Source organism: Macrobrachium nipponense, chromosome 1 (assembly GCF_015104395.2).
Source record: "Macrobrachium nipponense isolate FS-2020 chromosome 1, ASM1510439v2, whole genome shotgun sequence".
In the NCBI taxonomy this organism is placed as follows: domain Eukaryota; kingdom Metazoa; phylum Arthropoda; class Malacostraca; order Decapoda; family Palaemonidae; genus Macrobrachium; species Macrobrachium nipponense.
The window spans coordinates 126,950,541-126,969,489 of record NC_087200.1 but is presented as its reverse complement, the minus strand read 5'-3'; the positions used below and the strand labels follow the sequence as shown (position 1 = coordinate 126,969,489).

The following is an 18,949-nucleotide window of genomic DNA, read 5'->3' as shown; positions in this document are numbered from 1 at the left end:
GCCTAGGAATCTGCTTCGCCTCAGAGCCTCAGGCGAGGATGTGACCTATGGCTAAGAGTTTCTTGTGGGTCTGTCGATGGGGTCTTATCCATTTACTCGACAGAGCCTCTTACATGACAATATGCCTATGCCTAGAGGCATAATTAAGGAGCACAACACCGATCCCGATCACCTGATCCTAACACGAGGGTTAGTGCTTAAGTTGAAAAGTTATCTACAAACTCCTTTCAAACAACCCAAAGAAAAAACACGACGTTAAATAAAATTTAACTCACTAGTTAAGGATCAGTATCTGCTCCCTATCCCAGCAATGTATCCGCAGACACGTATCAACCAAGAGAGAAGGATCCCTCGAAGGTTATCTTGATATCCTTCGGATAATGGGAAGTCAACACAGAGTTGCATCTCCCGTATGTGACAGCTAATATGTCCTTATGACATATTGTTAGGGAAAGAACAAGAATTCGGAAAAGCTCGCACTTCATGCGCTTTTAATTCTCAGCTGTTTGAAGGAATCATCAATGCACTTATCAAGTGCTTAGGAGATCACAATGTCTCAAGGAAGGCCAGGGCGTTCTTTGATATCGATCTCTTCTGGGTGAAGCCTGGAGCCTGGCTAGCGCTTCGTGCCTGGCAGGCACCTAGCACCTGTCTAGCGCCTCGCGCCTGGCTGGAGCCTTGCGCGCCTGAATGGCACCTAAGAGCCTGGCTGGGAGCCGTCGCGCCATGGATGGGCGCCTTGCGCCTGGCTGGCGCCTCGCGCCTGGCTGGTGCCTGATTGGCTCCTCCTTCCTGGCTAGCGCCTCGCGCCTGGCTGGAGCCTTGCGTCTGGCTGGCGCCTTGCGCCTGGAAGGCACCTGGAGCCTGGCAGAAGACTTCATGATTACTGTCTATGAGTCTGCATGCCTCAAGAGTTTCCAGCGAGGTAGGGACCTATGACTGACAAACCCTTCTGGATCATGTCAATGGGGGCTAGCCCGCTTACACGACAGAGCCTTCTCGGATCGTGCCAATGGGACTGACCCACTTACATGGCAGAGCCTTACCTGTATCATATCAATGGGGACTAGCCCTCTTACATGACAGAGCTTTAGGTTTCTCTTTACTGGAAGGGAGCCTTGCGCCTGGATGGATCCTCAATCCTGACTGGAGCCTAGCCTTGAAGGAGCCTGGCACCTGGATGGCGCCTGGCTGGCTTCTAGAGCCTGGCTGGCTCCTAGAGCCTGGCTGGCGCCTCGCGCCTGGCTTGGCTCCTCCACACTTGCTGGAGCTTCGAGCTTGGAAGAGTCTCTAGGCTGTCTAGCGATGTCCACATCGGACACTCTTATATCTGTCGATTTGCTCACCTCTGGCGCATTTGCGCCAGGTTGGAGGCCCGCTCCTTCTCAGTATCCGACCATGACAGAGTTCCTTGGAACTGTCCGCCTCTGGCGTTTTTCGCCTGTACATATTGGCATTTGGCGCCTGGCTGGCGCTACATTGTCCGAGAGTCCTGAACAACCACATAGTTTATCAGAAGACTGGAGAAGGGTGGAAGAAATTCTTCCCCTTTGAGCTTTTGGCCCCTGGCAAGGGGAGGTGATTTTAGTCAGCTACACCCAGTAGACGACAGGATATCTAACAATACGAGAGAGAAGAGTATTCCTCCGAGGAGGATCCTTCGTGAACACTTCTTTTGCTAACGAGATCTCTTCTTACATGTTGATGAGGTTCCTCGTTGCAGAATCTTCCCTATCCTTGCCCGAAGGAAGGGAAGGAGTCTGGAAGTCGAAGGAGACTCTGAGCTGAAATTGGGCGGAACCCTGATTTCTAGCTCTTATTGTATCCTTCTGAATACCTTCTGGGAAGCATTTTGAGCCCTCATCGCACCCCGAAGACTCTGTAGGCAAACGTTTAAACCATCTCTTCTTCTGTAGATGAAAATGTAAGTACCCTGCCTGGGCAACGAAACTTCTATCTGAAAGCGTTGCGTCAGGAATAGAGGGATTTAGTTTCTTTTGCCAGACATACTATGCTGGTAAGAACCCATTGCCGAGTCTCCATTGAATCTGATGCGAGATTCCAATGCACCAAAAAATTCACTTGTCTTCTTGTCGTTTAGGGCTAAGAGAAACAAAGAATTCCTTCATAAACTTCCTCAAAGAAGTTTGATGAGGAGCAGTTCCATTTTGTCGGAACACGGAATCTGTGGCCACAAAAAAGATACCCATTGCGAAGTACATGATATCCTACTCTTGTCGTATTGCGGTATCGTATAAGATCCCGAAGATCTTAATCCTCTGTTATCTCTAATTCCCCTTGTAGAGACAGAGTATAGCCTTTTACTGCGTTCTTTGATAGCAGATATATACATAGGTGATTCTTCCCTCTGAAAGTGAAGAAAAAACCTCGCTATGTGGTTCACAGTATCGGAAGAAAGGACAGTTTCCTCATTCCATCTAGCACGATCTGCAGCAATTCTATGTCTTAGCCATGACTATTGTCATTTTACCTTGAAAAAACCTCTCATTCATGTCCACTTCTGGTCAGTCTGCACGCGGACAGACTCAGAGTGGAGAGGTTTTTTAAGGTCTATTTATAATAGATTCTGATAGAATATCCAGATACTCTTGGAAAAGCCTTACGAAACATGCTGTGAGAAGAACGTGACTTCTGTGAATCCAACCTCTCTAAGGCCAAAATGAGGCATACATCCTCTCTTCCTTTGATGCCCATTTATCTTAATATCTGTTAAGAATTTATAACTAGGGGAAAAAAGACTAAAGTTTATTCCCCTTCTTTAAATTTAAAGATGTCTTTTATTGCTACCTCTCTTGGTTCGAGGAAAAGGAAGCAGTCTAAAGGAAGCCTGTTCGTCTTCTACCTTACAAAGAGATCTATGAAGAAGACTTTCCGCAGGTTCTCACAGTTATTATCTTCGATCGAGAAGGTTCTCACGGACATGCAAAATCTTGCATCGAACCTCTTAAGGATCGTTACGTTCCGTGTCTGTTCCCCAAATAGGTTCTCTTTTGTTAACGCGAACAGGGGCGAAAAAAGAGATTCTCGATGCTCTTTGCGATATGAGAGAGTCGTGGAATTGGCCTCAGTGATTAAAATAAATAATTTCATCATTCTTGTAAGCGACCCCTTTTCGATTAAATTTGGGAAACGAAATCAGGAACGAATCTTGCCGTCACCGAGCCTGCTGTCGAGAGGCTACTGGACTCTTAGGTTAATAACTCGCTAAAACGAGAAAATATCTTGGATGGTGCTTCTGCGCGGCTGGCGCTTCTGGCGCAATTTGCGCCAGGCTGGCGCTTTCTTCTAGTTCTTTTTTTAGGTTATGTGCCATAACATCTATGCCTTTATGGTACCCGACATCCTTCACATGTTAATTCCGTTCTTAATGGAAAAAAAAAAAAAAAACTTTTATATACGTAGTATAGTCCATTCAGGGAAACAACTTCTGCCACTAAGAGAATGTTTCCCATCCGACTCAACCAACTTCTCTTGAGCAATATCCGATTCTAAAAAGGTTGTGCGTTTCTCGAAAGGATGAGAGAATTATATATATGCGCTCTGCCGTATTAGAATCCTTTATAATACTGTCACATTGTGGTAAACAGTATTAATCTAGGAACCTTGTAAGGATACTAGGAATTCTGTAGTAACCTCGGTATGTGCATAAGACTTGACCATACCGTAGTCTTAAAGTGAATTCTCTACTACATTCATCTTCTCACTAAGCATGTACTCTAATAAGCCATGCTTTCGTAAGCATGAGAGCATTATACAATATAGAGTTGCGCTGCGTTAGAATCCTTTAAAAATGTTACCTACGGTAAACAGCATTGAAATGTTGTAATATCTTTCTTATTGAAAGCTTCTTAGCAAAAGGCAGACAATATTTTATTTATGTTTGCTTAATTGCTTAAAATATCCCCTCAATCTGAGGCTAAAACCACGATTGTAGGGGAGAGACACGGTTAGTCATTCCATCCCGCAGGAGAGAGACATGTAACCAACCACTCATGACCGACACCTACATGATACTGCGTTGGTGTCTAAGCGATAGCAGTCTCGGACTCTCGTTAGCCGACTGGCCTTACTCTTCCAGAGTTGCCAGCTACTCCATTTAATAAAGGAATCTTATAAAATTATTATCGAACTTCAGGAAGTTCTTATAATGCATATTTAAGCGAAACAAGACTTCGATAAATCTAGAAGCTCAGTAGGTGTTGTCTTAACAATCCCTTTAAGCGTAGTCCTTCCTAGGAAATTCCTGGAAGGATACTGGTAATTGAGTTGCTCAGCAAAGAAGTAACTACGGTATGTGCTTATGATTTGCCGTATCGTATTCTCATACAGCAGATACTCTACTACCTTCTTTCCCTACCGAGGCAGATAGAGAAAGGAAAAATTTTTACTATCTTCGTTCTTTCCGTTAATAGAATGATAGAGAGTATATATATCTCCTTAAGGAAGGAAGTTAATCCAGGAACTCTTTAAATCTTCGTGATTTCCTCATAAATCGTGGAAGAGACAGAATTCCTGTTGATCTGTAGGGTTTACGGAAGGAAGTAGATATTTCCTATCCGCCATCATACCCAAACGTCGATGAGATTCTTATAAGAAAACTCCCAAAGCTCTTGCCTCTTCATAACGAGGGAAGAGCATGAATGAAGGAGAGAGTCCTCTGAATAATGAAAAAATGGCTTCTCTTAGTATCAGAATCCTTCTGGCAAAAGCGACGGCCTTTGCCAGGGGAAAGTTGCTCAAGTTAAAAACTCAAAGAGGAGCCTCGCAACTGACCTCTCTCTCAAAAGAAGATTAGGAATATTCTGGCACCTGGCTCCTTGCGCCTAGCGCCTGGCTCCTTGCGCCTAGCGCCTGGAATGTTCCGCGCGCCTGGATGTTTCCGCACGCTAGAAAGGAGACTCGCTCCTGGAACGTTCCGCTTGCGTGGAAGGTCCTGTGCGCCCTGATAGTCCGAGCGCCTACTAGACCCCTTTTAGAAAGAGCCTCTTGCCCGGAAACGTTTCAATGGAAGGAATCGATCTAATTTGCCACTCTACTATAAGGCTCCTTGCTCTAGCCGTCTGTTTTTCTGGCGCAATTTGCGCCAGGCTGGCGCTTCGTCTCTTTGAAGGCGCCTTGCGCCAAGAAAAATTTTCTAGAACGCGGCTCGCGTTTGGTTGTAGGAACGCGGCTCGCGCTAGTCTGTTAGCTGGAACGCGGCTCGCTGCTGGCTATTGGAACGTAGCTCACGCTAGCTTGCTGGAACGCGGCTTCCTGGCAGCGGCTGGCTCTTGCTCAGTGTTCTCTTAGTTTTCAGAGAACGCGCTAGATCATCGAAACTCCAAACATACATTCTTCGTTTTTCGGATGTAAGATGAAGAGACGCACTTTTTTAAGGATGCCTTATCAATGGCTATCCTTGGCAGTCTGGGACGTTCTACAGAAACCTGCCGAGGGGACGCCTGACCGGTGGGGGTTCTCCCTAACCTTCCTGCGGCTGTCGACTTTCCTCCTCCACTGGGTCTGGGAGTTTGGAAGAGGTCTAGGCCTGGAAGCGCTACGGAGCCGATCAGACGCACCCTCCACTGCACTGGGAACACTATACACCTTCTTACCTTTTAAGAGCTCGCCTTTTGAGCTCCATCCATTTATCTTCAAATTTGCACATATGAATTTGTAGATTCTGTGGAGTAAGAAGGTGATGAGGATGCAACAACTACTAGTATTGTCAATACTCTAACTGCTCGTTAGTACGAGAGCTCTTAAAGCTCTAAAGGAAGCGGTATCTAGTTATATGCTTTCTTGCTTCCTAAAGTAGGAAGTTAGATCTTATATTTCCTTCATCAAGTTCTAACACTTATTTACACGTATTAGTGAAAAAAAAATATCATACTATTTCCCTTATTGCAAAATATATGAGTGTCTACCGAAAAATTCGGTAGTTTCACGTAATATATTCTTCGAAATTTTGAAGCCAAATTCATTAAAAAGTTAATAAAAGCGTATGCCAACCAAAGACCCAGTACTTCCCTGCAAAAGACAGCCCAGAAGGTCGATGGCGATGAAAAACGAAAATCAAGTCAGGAGGTAGCAACAACGTATGTTGACACTACCGCGACAGAGAAAATCTGGTTCTAGAACGGTAATCGTTCCTATTCCTGCCCCCACAGGCACGGCAGGGGCGGTAGATCACCTGACCTACCTGCAGCGTGTGCCGCGAAATTCGAATTTCTGTCGGGGACGACGGAGTCTATAGCTAAGTATATATCTGCCAGGTAAGTTCCATGTACAAAATTACCCAAAAGCCCTCCTGACGTCTCCAATAACGAATCGCTAGGAAAAACCGAAGGGGTATGGGACAAATCAAAAGCAGGTGGCGAAACATATGGGAGCAGTCTGGTTTATTGCCGATACAAAAGAAGCCGGTGAGGTTTGGTCATCCAAAGATGGCGTCACCTCCTTCCTTTTGTACTGGCCTTTCTCATAAAACTTTTTCCACTGTTCCACCGACATACCCCGACAAACAGAACATGGATTAGTAATCGTACATACGTTTTCCCTGCACCTACTACACGTTGGATGAGGGTCCCTCGACACCAAAGTTAGGAATCTAGAACATGGAAAGCCACTGACTCCGGGGCATTTCCTTTGTCTCCTCTTCGAAACGGCAGAAGATCCCGATGGTGAAGCGAAAATTTCCATCATACCACTTATACGCTCTTACCGATCACACTCACACTGAGCACACTCAGAGAAAGAAAAAGTAATAAGAAAAATGAAAAATGAAATGGATAAAAAATGGGCAAACTGAAAACCGGCTTTAAATCAGATAGACAGTAAACATGTCTTATCTTAAAGGCGGTAGGAATATAACTGGTGGGTCACAGGGCGCCGAGGGCATTCTGGGTATACATGCCCTGTGACCTGGTCTAGATGCCAATAGTCCCTGGATCTCACAAGTGTAATTTTAATTCTACTGGTTTCCAGCTTGGCACTAGTAAATCCTAATGTTAAGACCGAAGGTTTGTTCCGTATATGAACAAATAACTTTTTAAAAGATCCATGGAAAAGATGTATACCCATTATGTTTGTATTTTATCATACGATACTAATATATGATTATTACATACTCGAATTTTATATCTCATGTAAGATGCGACCCCCTTTAAAATCAGCTCCTAAACTAGGGCTTCAAAAGTTGCATGATATGCGAGTATATACGGTATAACTTATTTTACTACAGAGTGAATGCACTCTTTTAAAATACTAAAAAAAAAAAGGTGTTTTTTGTTTTCTAGAGTTTTGAGAACATGACTTGCTCATTGTAATTGTTGTTATCAGCCAATGCCATGACAGTATGTATATACTAAAGCAAGAAATAAAATTAAATTCAATAATTCATGGTGATCCTGCTGTTTAAAAAAATGTGGTAATCAATGAGAGCTGCAGGCACAAAATGACTGGGCTAACTGCTGGGAACTGAGGGACCATATGAAAATAAGCCACCTAATCTTATTGTCTATACAATGGAATGATGTGTTTTTTGGGGTTTCAATGCCACAGATGAAATCAGTCAAGGTAAGTAAGGAGTCTTTGGTGGAACAAAGAATGATATGCATGAGAATTTTGGCAAATTTCAGTATAAATTGTTTAAAAAGATGTCAATTTCTAACAAATTTGATAACTGAATTTTTCTGCTTGCATTATCCTGAGCATGATTTACCATGATAAGTTGAAAGACTTATGAAGTTATCCTTATGATACTATAAGATTAAAGAAAGTTCACAGCATTGGGGCACTGTTTGCTCCACAAAGTAAATATAGCTGTATACAATATTATTTCATAATTGCTTGGGATATACAAAAATCAATGAACAGAAATGCACTGTGTAAATACTTCAACAACATTTATCATCAACTGTACTCTAGTAAAAACTTATATTTGGTAATCATTATTTGGAACTTTATATGACAAAAAGTGTCTCAATAGTAAAAAACCAACAAACATGCAACACTAACCTGAATTCTAAGACTTCTTACCTGTCCATAGCCATTTAAAATGAGTTCATCATCCAACAAAGATAAGTTAACAGTATAAGGGTTGGTCATCTCATGTTTCCTGTAGTTAACCATCAACATGAGGTACAAAACGGCTTCTGGACCATGCTGATTGCGGGTACTTGAATGACTTAGAAGCTGAAATAAGAGTTCATATTCAGAAACATCAACAATAATTCAAATTACAGGTATTTCATAACACAATAATTCCTCAAATTACAGATATTTCATAACACACCCATTACTTATAATGTCCATTTTGTTAATCAGCTGAACTGAATTACATGAAAATTCAGTTTACAAAATGCATGAAAGAATGTAATCCCATCGTAACTCGATGCCTACACAGGTATTTATTTTTTAAAACATTGTGCTCTTAGTTACAAATCCTAAGGTGAATGGTAATTGTCCACATAATCAGAATTGTCAAAAGTGGACTTAATTATTGACATACTATATTTGTAATATACCTCCATTTAATATTTATATCCTCATTTGCATTGGAAATATTGTTGGAGGCCTCTTTTGGGATCTGATGACATATCTTATTTTATAATTAAATTCTATCTTGTAAAGAAACCACTTCTGAAAAACAACATGCTACTATTACAATACTGACATAACTTATCAAAGGAGATGACTGATGCAAAGATAAAATTAAAAACCAATGTAGTAGGAGGTGACATTACCAAGTTATTTTGCTTAACCGAGGACTAAAGAGAGAACCAACCTAGCATTAAGCAGTTGGATAATGTTTAAAGGAGTGACTATCCAAAGGGGCATTGGTACTCAAAACTATGCATTTATACTTGATTAAATGCCAAGCATTGGATCTTATTTATCAGTGTAAGATGGAGGTAAGACAATGCTTCTGAGTGCCTGGTCTTTGTGATAACTCCTGCCTCACAAGCATCCTTTGTGATTTCTACTTTATGCATTCATAGTTATTTTTCAGTGACTATTAATTAAGTACAATTCATAACACTTTAATAAACAGGACAACTTCTACCATGGGTATTTTTCTGTAATCAGGCTTCCACACTTACTGTTAGGTCTGCAATGTGCTGTCTATAATTTTTTTTATCTAAATGCCAAATATAACATTTTTATAATAAAATACATTTTATAATCAAATAGTGTTACATATACAGGCAGCCCTCCGTTACCAACAGGGGTTCCATTCCTAGGGCTTTACGGTAAGCAAAATTCAAAAGTCTATGGGCACCACAATCCACCTTACAGTGCCCTAGACTAGTTAACAATCCCTTTGTGCCATGGCCAGATATTTTGCCCTATATGTAATAACTCTTTAATAGAAATGTGGAATTTCATTTGCATAATCATTTACTATGGTCTGCATGATAGTTCTACAAATTTTTAATAACAGATTCGATGAACTTACAAGGAAATCTTAGCCTAGAATGAGAGAGAGAGAGAGAGAGAGAGAGAGAGAGAGAGAGAGAGAGAGAGAGAGAGAGAGAGAGAGAAACTATGGTTTTTATATCCAAGTCTAAGTAGAGTATAAATGGATTCTTTAAGTGAAATAATGTTTCAATGATATTTTGCTGTTTTGTATTAAAGGATATGTACGTATACTGTTTGAGAATGCGTTCCTTACCCTTGACTATGGTTACCATACAGTTTAATAGCGTAAATTAATTTATGCGCCCTCCGCTCAGAAACTAGTTCTGCGTATGAGGTATCAATAAAAGGCATAAAAAACCGTCATAACCTTGGAATTTGCGTTGTAATCTAACCAGAAACTTAGTTTTGTTAATTATGTATACTGGAAACAAGCAATGATTTTTTCATTATTTGCGCTTTTGGACTGTTATAAACTGCGCATCCCAAGCTAGTGTATTCATTCGCTCGGAAACTAGTTCCGCATATGAGGCGTCACTAAAAAAATTAAAAAAATATGACATAAAAAGTGTCGAAAATCATCATAACCTCAAAATTTTTGTTGTAATCTAACCAAAAACTTTTTATTAATATACTGTGCTAAACTATAAAGGATTCTTATCATAGTATGCGTTTTTTAAAAGCGTTGTTAACTCGGAGCGTCGGAAGCGTCAGCGTCGTAACCTCGGAACAAGCGTCGTAACCCAGGGCGGATTTTTCCATGAATATTTAAGAAAAAGCGTCGTACCCTCGGAACGTCGTAAGCCGGACCCGTCGTAACCCGGGGACCACCTATTCTTATTGCATTTTTCATTAAAAAAAACCTTCAAATATTGATTATTTTGCATTTTTGGTGTCATATTTCTCGTGTCAGATCAGCATTCTAGGTGCTGTAACCCTGGAAATAATTTCTGATGAATATAATTGGAAAGCGCATTAACCTCGGAACGTTGTAAGGCGAACCCATCATAACCTGGGGACTGCCTATAAAGTTATAAAATGATGAAGTTAAAATATATGAGTAATAAAATGATAAAAAGCAGTGTCAAAACGTAGCAAAGTAGTATGCTAAGTCGGAATTGGTTATTTGTATGTGGAATTACCTAAAGGCTTAATTTTTTATGGATGTATTCTATATTCCGGGATTTTCTGTGGTCCGGCAGTGCCCTGTTCCCAAGGTTTCCGGATTTAAGAGGTTGGACTGTATTATGGCTTCCTCTGCTTTGTCTTGGCCTTGCCATCAAATGTGTCCAGGAACTCAAGGTTTCCCGTGTTCTCATTTCCTGGCTTCTTCGGTTACGGACCTACACTCCATATGCAGTAGGTGTCATGCTAATGTTTGTACTATAACGAACCCCTGTCCGAAATGTCATGCGTGGCCTAAATCGCAGTGGAAGTTATTTTATAGTAAGAGGGAGCATCATAGTTTAGACTCTTCGTTTGTGGTAAGGGTTTTATCACCTTGCCCAGATGCTTTGTCTTCTTCCTCAGTCACACCCCATGATGCCAGAGTTTATGTGCCTGTGTCTCCTTCCTTTTCTTCCATCGATTTGTTGTCAGAAGTATCGGGAGGCCCTCAGGCTGATTTAATGTGTAATGTTGCCCACTCTTCCTCGGAGGTTAATTTGCTTCCTGGGAGGGAGGAGGCTATTTCATCAGTTTCTTCTGTTTCAGGTTTGGAAGAGTCCAAAATGGCGGCGCTCTGGGCGTCGCTTGGTCTACGGGGTTCACCCTCCTTGGAGGGTTTGCAGACTTATTTCATGGATGCTCGCCTCCCCCCTAAGGCCTCCCCAGTTCTTCCTCCTCCCTCTGGCCTTCTCTACGTCGGTGACTGTGGTCAACCATTTTGTAGTGCTGCCTGAATATCATCGTATCGCTTCGCCAGTGAGGCCTGCTGCTAGCTCGGGTCAGGGGAAGGTCATGATGTCTCTCAGCGACGTTGGTGACGTCACTCCCAGTTCCATCGGTAATGTCACTCCCAGTTTCTTCAGTGGCATCACGCCCTGCTACGTCAGCATTGTCAACTGGGGCTGCTCCGCTGCCTCGCTCCTCTGTGTCGTCATCATTTGCTCCCATGACGTCATTGCTACCATCCAGGAAGTATCCTCGTCCTCTCTTGCAGATCCATCCGAGGCTTCATGTCAGGCGGTTCTTAAGAGATTGGACTCAGTTTTGGAGGATAGGTTTGCTGCCTTTTCTACTGAGAAGGCGGTGAGCAAACGTGTTGCGTCGCCTCCCCCTCTCCTGCCAAGGAAGGAATGCTGTCTTCCTCCCTCCATCACCTCCATTTCCGCAGCGTCATCGTATCAAGCATTGGAAGGGTAAGGACTTTGTTACTTCTTCGTCAATGAGTGAAAAGCGGCATGTCCCTGTTCCTGAGAGTATTAGTGTTTTATCTCCTTACCCAGAGCAATCTGCTGTGGCTGCGTTGTCCTCTTCTTCGGGATACAAGCGTGTTGCAGCCTCGCACGTACGTGCACATGTTGGTGATTTATCTGCTGCTTCTTCTCCAGTGGCTATTCGTTGTCGTAAGGATCTTAAGGTGCCTGTGAAAAGATCGAAAGTTGTGAATGCAGAAGTGGTGCAGCCAGGGTGTTCGCCTTCCCCTCCCATTGATGCTGTTCGTGGTTAGACTCTGAGGAATTCTTATGCTGCGTCAAGTTTGAGATGCTTCTCCGTCGCACAAGCATGCATCTGTTCCGCATGGACACATGCATGAGTCATCAATTGCGAGTGTTTGTAGTAGTGTTCCTAGTGTTGTGATTGGTTAGTCGCAGGAGTTGGCATGTGGCCCCAGTCCGGACAGGTCTTTGGTGTCTATGTTAGCTGGCGCTTCAGGTTCTTTGGTTGCTGGGTCTGCAGTTGGTTTGCACGAGGAAGGTGTGTTAACTAAGCCTGCATCTTCTCGTCGTCGGTCGCCATTGCCAGAGCAGGAGGAAGGAGACACACAAGAGTTTTTGTTTTCCTTTACCGAGGTTGTTGATCTCATTTGTGGGTTCAACAATCTGGAGAATAGGACTCAGGCTCGGTCGTCTTTCACACCTACTTGCTTGGAAGCCTTGCTGGGGGCTATGCAAGATCCTAAGTCATTGTTTCAGCTTCCTTTATCAGGGCATGTCTAGTTGGTCTTGAAAAAGGTGAACGCTTCTGTGTCAGACCGGGATGGATCTCTTTGGTCAAGGGGTTCTTCCAAGTTGCTTCCTCCACCACTCACGAGGCATAGGAAGTATTACGCTATGAACTCCGTCTGCTTGTTGCCTCGACATCTTAAACTGGATGTTATACGTCTCAAGCCAGGGTTGAGGTTGACTTTGGAGCAGGTGAGGTCGGTGGCGCCGTCCTTGTCACCTCAGGACCCCTTGCCAATGGAGTCTACGGCAGCCTCCATGTCCCAGACGATGTCATGGTTAGACTTGTGGTTGATGGCCATTGGCAAGATTGCGTCTGACAGGTCTGCAGAAGGGTTGGTGAGTGTATCTTCTCTTGCCAGTTTGTTACAGTCTGGGCGCAAGGCGTTTTCATATCTTGCCCATCTTAGTGTCAATTTGTGGGCTAATCTTCTTCTGATCAGAAGAGATGCAGCATTGTCCAGGATGGCAAGATCGGTTGACCCCAAGTCCTTGTTGGCACTCAGGAATGGGGTTGTGTTGGATTCTCAATTCTTGTTTCCTCGGACTGAACTGGAGGATGCAATAGACCAGTGGCAAGCTGACTTAAGGACAGGTTGGTGCATCAGGCTGTGTCCAAGTCGGAGTCTCATTCTCGGAGACGTCCCCCTCCTCCTCCCCCTCCTGTTCAGCAGCAAATGCAAAGATCATCGCCTAGTAAGCTGTGTAGAAGTTTGGTTTTTGGCTGGGCCCTCTCATTCGTCATCTCAGCCTAAGTCGGAGGACTTTGGGTGGGGTATCTACTACCATTTGACTTCTCCCCTCCACTCTCAAACAGACCTCTGCTCAGGCGAGTGTAGCCCCAGATTCTCTGAAGTTCTTAGCTCTCCGGGAGGAAGTGCAGAAAATGCTGGACAAGGGTGCGATAGAGGAAGTGGTGTGTCCATATCCAGGGTTTTACAGTCACATCTCACATCTTCTTGGTGCCAAAGTAGTCAGGGGGTTGGAGACCTGTGATTGAACTATCCACCTTGAATCATTTCGTCAGGAAGACGAGGTTCAAGATAAAGACCCTGCGATTGGTGATGGCAGCTGTGAACAAAAACGACTTCATGCCGTCGATAGATCTAAGGGATGCGTACTTCCAAATTACTATTCCTCCATTGTCCAGGAAGTTCTTTCGCTTCTCTCTCTGAGACAAGGTGTTAGAGTTCCAAGTCGTGTACTTCCGATTGACCACGTCCCCTCAGGTGTTCACAAAGGTCTTCTCTCTCGTCTCGACTTGGGCTCATGCTCAAGGGATCCATTTGCTGAGGTACCTCAACGACTGGTTGGCCTTAGCGAGTTCCAGAGAGAAGCTGCTGCAGGACAGAGATTGCCTGCTTCGGTTTTGTCTGGAACTCGGCATCTTGGTAGAGAAGTTGTGAGTAGTGGCGCGAAGTCGCAACTGGATCAGTCAGCTCATCAGTGGCAGGTTCTTCTGGGAATTTTATCTTTTCTGAAGAAGCTGGTCCCTCATGGGCGACTTCATCTTCGGTCTCAGCAATGGAGACTAAGGGACTTCTGGTCTCTGGTGGGGGACTCACCCCTGATAAGGGTTCCTCTGTCCCTAGAAGTGAGAGAAGATCTACGTTGGTGGTTGGACAATCAGAATCTCTTGGAAGGTGTTCCTCTGCGTTCTCTGCTGCCAGACTTCCTTCTGTTTTCAGATGCCTCCCTCACAGGTTGGGCGCTCATTTAGGTGCCTCAATACTTTGGGTGCACAGATTCCTCGCTTTTCAATCTCCGATTGTTTTAACCGGATCCAACTAGATGCTAGAAAATTATCCTATTAAGACCAAAGGTTTGTTTGCATATGAACAATTACAATTTATTTTCTTTCACTCATGAGCAACATTGACTAAACTTACTTGAATTACGGCATCGAAGTTACAATTAATTGTCAGGTACTCGAGAACAGTGTTTTGACTGATGTTGTCAGTTCCAGTTGCTAAAACCAACAAAAACTTAAGGCTCAACGATTTCAGGCTGTCACAATATTCACCTGTAAAAGCATATGTCTAGATTTAGGGACTATTATACAAATTGTCAATTAATAATTAAAAGTGGATGAACAATGAAGTCCTCTCATTTTGACAGACCAACTTTTTTCAGATTAATTATTAAAAAAAATCCATATAAACTGAATACAGGACTTTTAATATCTACATTTATGAGTGTTGAGTATCCAAATGAATTTCCCTTAACAAAAGTTATCACCCAGTGGTACTGTTCACATGTAGTTGAACATCTACATCCCAGGTAAGAAACTGGTTCATTCTTTCACGTTATCTGGGCTTTGAACATGGGAGGAGGGCACTCCCATTACAAAAATTACTATTCCCATAGGGTAGGGCTAATTATGAATATTGGATCTGTGCAAAAGAATTTAAATTTTATTAGAGTATCTTGAAGTTCAGTGGTCTGGTTACACTAAAGAGCAACAATTATTCAAAAAATGTCAACAGCTACTTTTTCCTGTTAACTGTAATTTACAGCCTCACAAAATCTATGGAGAAAACTCTCATTATGAAAAAAAAAGATGTAAATATGGCAATAAAAAATTTGCTCATTGACTTTGTAATAATGTAATCTTACCTGTAAGAAAGTTTGATATCTGGTTGAGTAGTAGTTGCATCTGCTCTTCAGCAGCATCAAAACCAATTAATATATTAATAAAATCAAAACCATAATCTCCTTGCATCTTCCGATATAACCCTCGCACCAAACTGCAGAGTGTCTGGAGGTAAAAAGAAAAGTATTTAATTCTAAATATTAGTGAGGACTAACCAAACCTGTCTAAACTTCTAAACTTGGATACTAATGACTTTTTTTTTTATCAACTTGAGTGAACTGCATTCAGGTGATGAAAGTATTTACAGTCAGAGCACAAGCAAACTACAAAGGCCAATAGGATAACATCCTACTTTTCAATTATATGATATTGCACACACTTACGATAAATCAAATTACTGTATTAATAAAACTTACCATTAATGCGTTGATCACTCTTATGTGGTGTTCATGAGATAGAGTGCTTACACATTTAGCAAAGAGAGTATTGATATTTTCTTTCAGGCCCAATAACTGATCTGAAGTACAACGGCTAATTTCACCTTCTAAAGCAGACATTTTTGGCTGACAAAGAAAAAAAAAATGTTATTAGAATTTCCATTGCATTTTCCTGACATGTAATAATTATTGAGAATTGAAACTTTACTCAATGATTTTAGTCTTTACTTATTTTCTGATCAAGCCAAACATATTACAAAAATACAGTACAATCTATTCATGTTTCACCGCAGAAAATCCTAAAAAACTAAAATACTCATACAGATATATTACACCAAGAGATCTTAGTTCCCTACTTTGTAATTCATACATTAGCCTAGAATTACAGAGAACTTTACTTCAATAAAAAAAAAATTGAATAAAGTTGGCTATAAAGAAAAAACAGACAAGACACTGCCACAATCATCCTTGAACTACCAAAACAGGGCTTAGCAATATGTGCAGAAAACTTCCACAGTGTCAGCAGCTTTATATGCTTACAGAGCAGGCTCACTAATAGTTCATAGCCCTTTCAACACTGTCACTCACTTCATACAGTCTTAACTACCAGCCTCACACCATACAAACTGCATAAAATCTTTTAAATCTGGCAAAGTTTATCATTTGTAACAATTGTCAATTAGGGTACTTACATGAAAAACAGAATAGTCTAATTTTATATTGGAACATTCAATAGTTAACTGAGAGAGAGAGAGAGAGAGAGAGAGAGAGAGAGAGAGAGAGAGAGAGAGAGAGAGAGAGAGAGAGAGAGAGAGAGAGAGAATGCTGCCTCACCTTCAGCAGGAAAAGGTCATCCCAAAAACGTGGATTGTTAGCACAGGGATCTGTGCCATGGAATAAATCTTCATACATCTGAACCACTTTCTCTTTCAGGTGGCGTCTGACCCCACCTGGTTTCAGTTTACTCCCCATTTTGTGGGAGTGTTAAGTATTGTAAACCACCTGCAAAGGCAAATGCTGTACTAATTAAAAATAAAGGAACAAATTTGTGGGGTTTGGTTGACAATTAACATTTAGTGTACATGAGGATACTTGTACTAGCATCCAAAAAAGCTGGGGACAATGTCATAAGTTGGAGTTGGAAAAGTTTGCTAGTTAGCTTTAAAATATAACTTGACAAAGGATTTGCTGTCAATTCCTTTTAAAAAATAATGATCATTATGTGATAACCAAACAAAACCATTTATACAGTATTATACCTGAAGGCAAAATATGTCTAGTTAACATACTCAGTAATATGACAAATTTTTTAAGACAATTTGTATTTTTCATAGCTACAAACCTGAGGTCTTAACAATAGGATAATTTCTAGTGCCTTGCTGAATTCAGTTAAAAAGCAGATGAAAGCAACAAATCTTATGACATCTGGCAACACATGCATAGATTGAGTGAAGAGTGGTCAAGGACCACGCACCTACGCTACTGCGTCAGTCTTTCCCAACTCGGGATGTCTTAACAAACAAAGGGGCGGCTAGAGGCGGGTAGTATAATGTTAAGACCTCAGGTCTGTAGCTATGAAAAATACTAATTGTCTTAGAAAATTTGTCATTTATTCATACATGAACAAACTTCGGTCTTAACAATAGGATAGACTCATACTTGGAGAGAGGTACAAGACATCCTAAGCTGGCTGGGGGCCCACCCACCTGTCCAGCTTCCAGAAGAAATGACTTCTGGAGAGGGACTGAAGCCTGTTGAGAAGCTAGATAAATTGATATCTAACCACTCAGACCCTGAGTGAGGTACAATGATATTTGGGAGAATCATTGTACCGTATAGGGAACCAAAGAGAAACTTTGACTGTCCAGTAGCAAAACCAATACACCAGGGTTAGTACTAATCCCAACTCCTCCTTGCCAAGGAGTGGAGTATATGCAACCGAATAGAGGGTTTGATATTTGTATATTAAGCGACCACACTATCAGTATGACTACCTTACTCACCTGTATCAGACCAGTCCAGCGAATGACATGTTTATTCCTTGACCAGCCCAAAGGAAGAAGGAAAGGTACAAGAGAAAGAAGGAGACCAGCCAACTCACTCATTCTCTCATCCACACAATCATCTTAGGTAAGATACAAAAGTGCCCTGTTAAGGGTGACTATGAGTTACACAACCTGTTGGGCAGCCACCACAGGACCCAGGGAAAACATGTCCGAAGATCTGTGGGCAACATCCTTAAGATACATAGAGGTGCGTGGACTGGCGTAACTAAGTACCAGCACTCAATGTACACCCAAATTCTTTTTCAAAGCCAGAGAGGGACAAATACCACTAACGTCATGCGCTCTAGCCTGCACAGATGTGGTGGTGGAATCATCAAGAGTCAAGTATGCCTGTCTGATGGCTTCCTGTATTCAAAAAGAGATAGTATTCTTAGACACCCACAAAGTCATTCAGTGATGGAATGGAAAACGAAGTGAACCTGTCATCGTGAACAGAGGGATATTAGGTCTTGGCCACGAATTCCGGGACAAATTTGAAGGACACTGACCCCCAACCCCTGGTGTGCTTCACATCATAGCTTAGACGTGGAGCTCTCCTACCTTCTTGGAAGATGCCATGGGCAAAGGGAAAACTGTCTTGAGCATCAAGTTCCTGTCAGATGAGCGACGCAAGGGCTCATATGGACTCTTAGTGAAGCTCTTGAGAACCAAGGAAACATCCCACATCAGAGGCTTGAGCTCCCTAGGAGAACTCGACTGCTCAAACCCCTTAACTAGCAAGGAAAGTTCCCAGGAAGAGATGTCGATACCTCTTAGGCATAACACCAAACTCAAGGCCGCCCTGTAGCCTCTAATGGCAGAAACGGACAAAAGTTTCTCATCTCTGAGGAAGGTTAAAAAGTCTGTTATAAACTGTATAGAGGTTGTGAGTGGAGAAAAACCCTGTTTACGACACCAATCACAGTAGATCGCCCATTTGCCTTGGTAAACTGCGGAGGTCGACTTTCTGAGACTGCTGGACACATGCCCTGCTGTTCTCTGAGAAAAGCCTCTCGCTCGGAGGAGATACTTGATAGCCTCCAACCATGAAGAGACAGGGAGTCTACCGAATGGTGGAACCTTTCCGCATGCAGCTGACACAGGAGATGTCACCAAGGGGAAACCTTGGAACCTCTGACAACAACGACAGCAGATCTGGGAACCATTCTGCCTGAGGCCACAGAGGGGTTACCAAAGTCATCCTGAGACCCTGTGAACTCATTAGCCTGTTCAGAACCTGACGGATCAAACGAAATGGAGGGAAGGCATACACCTCCAGGTTGTCCC

General features: G+C 42.5%; 1 protein-coding gene across 3 annotated transcripts in view; it reads right to left on the bottom strand.

The window, feature by feature from the left end:
- Positions 1-18,949, bottom strand: part of LOC135219611 (armadillo-like helical domain-containing protein 3) — a 166,240-nt gene that overhangs the window by 101,242 nt on the left and 46,049 nt on the right. For all 3 annotated transcript variants that reach the window (XM_064256515.1, XM_064256517.1, XM_064256516.1), the window contains exons 2-6: positions 16,452-16,619; positions 15,597-15,743; positions 15,204-15,345; positions 14,477-14,610; positions 8,041-8,196 (exon numbers count right to left, since the gene is read on the bottom strand). In XM_064256515.1, the coding sequence (XP_064112585.1) occupies positions 8,041-8,196; positions 14,477-14,610; positions 15,204-15,345; positions 15,597-15,743; positions 16,452-16,589 (717 nt within the window). In that variant the 5' untranslated portion in view covers positions 16,590-16,619. The remainder of the gene's footprint in view (positions 1-8,040; positions 8,197-14,476; positions 14,611-15,203; positions 15,346-15,596; positions 15,744-16,451; positions 16,620-18,949) is intronic.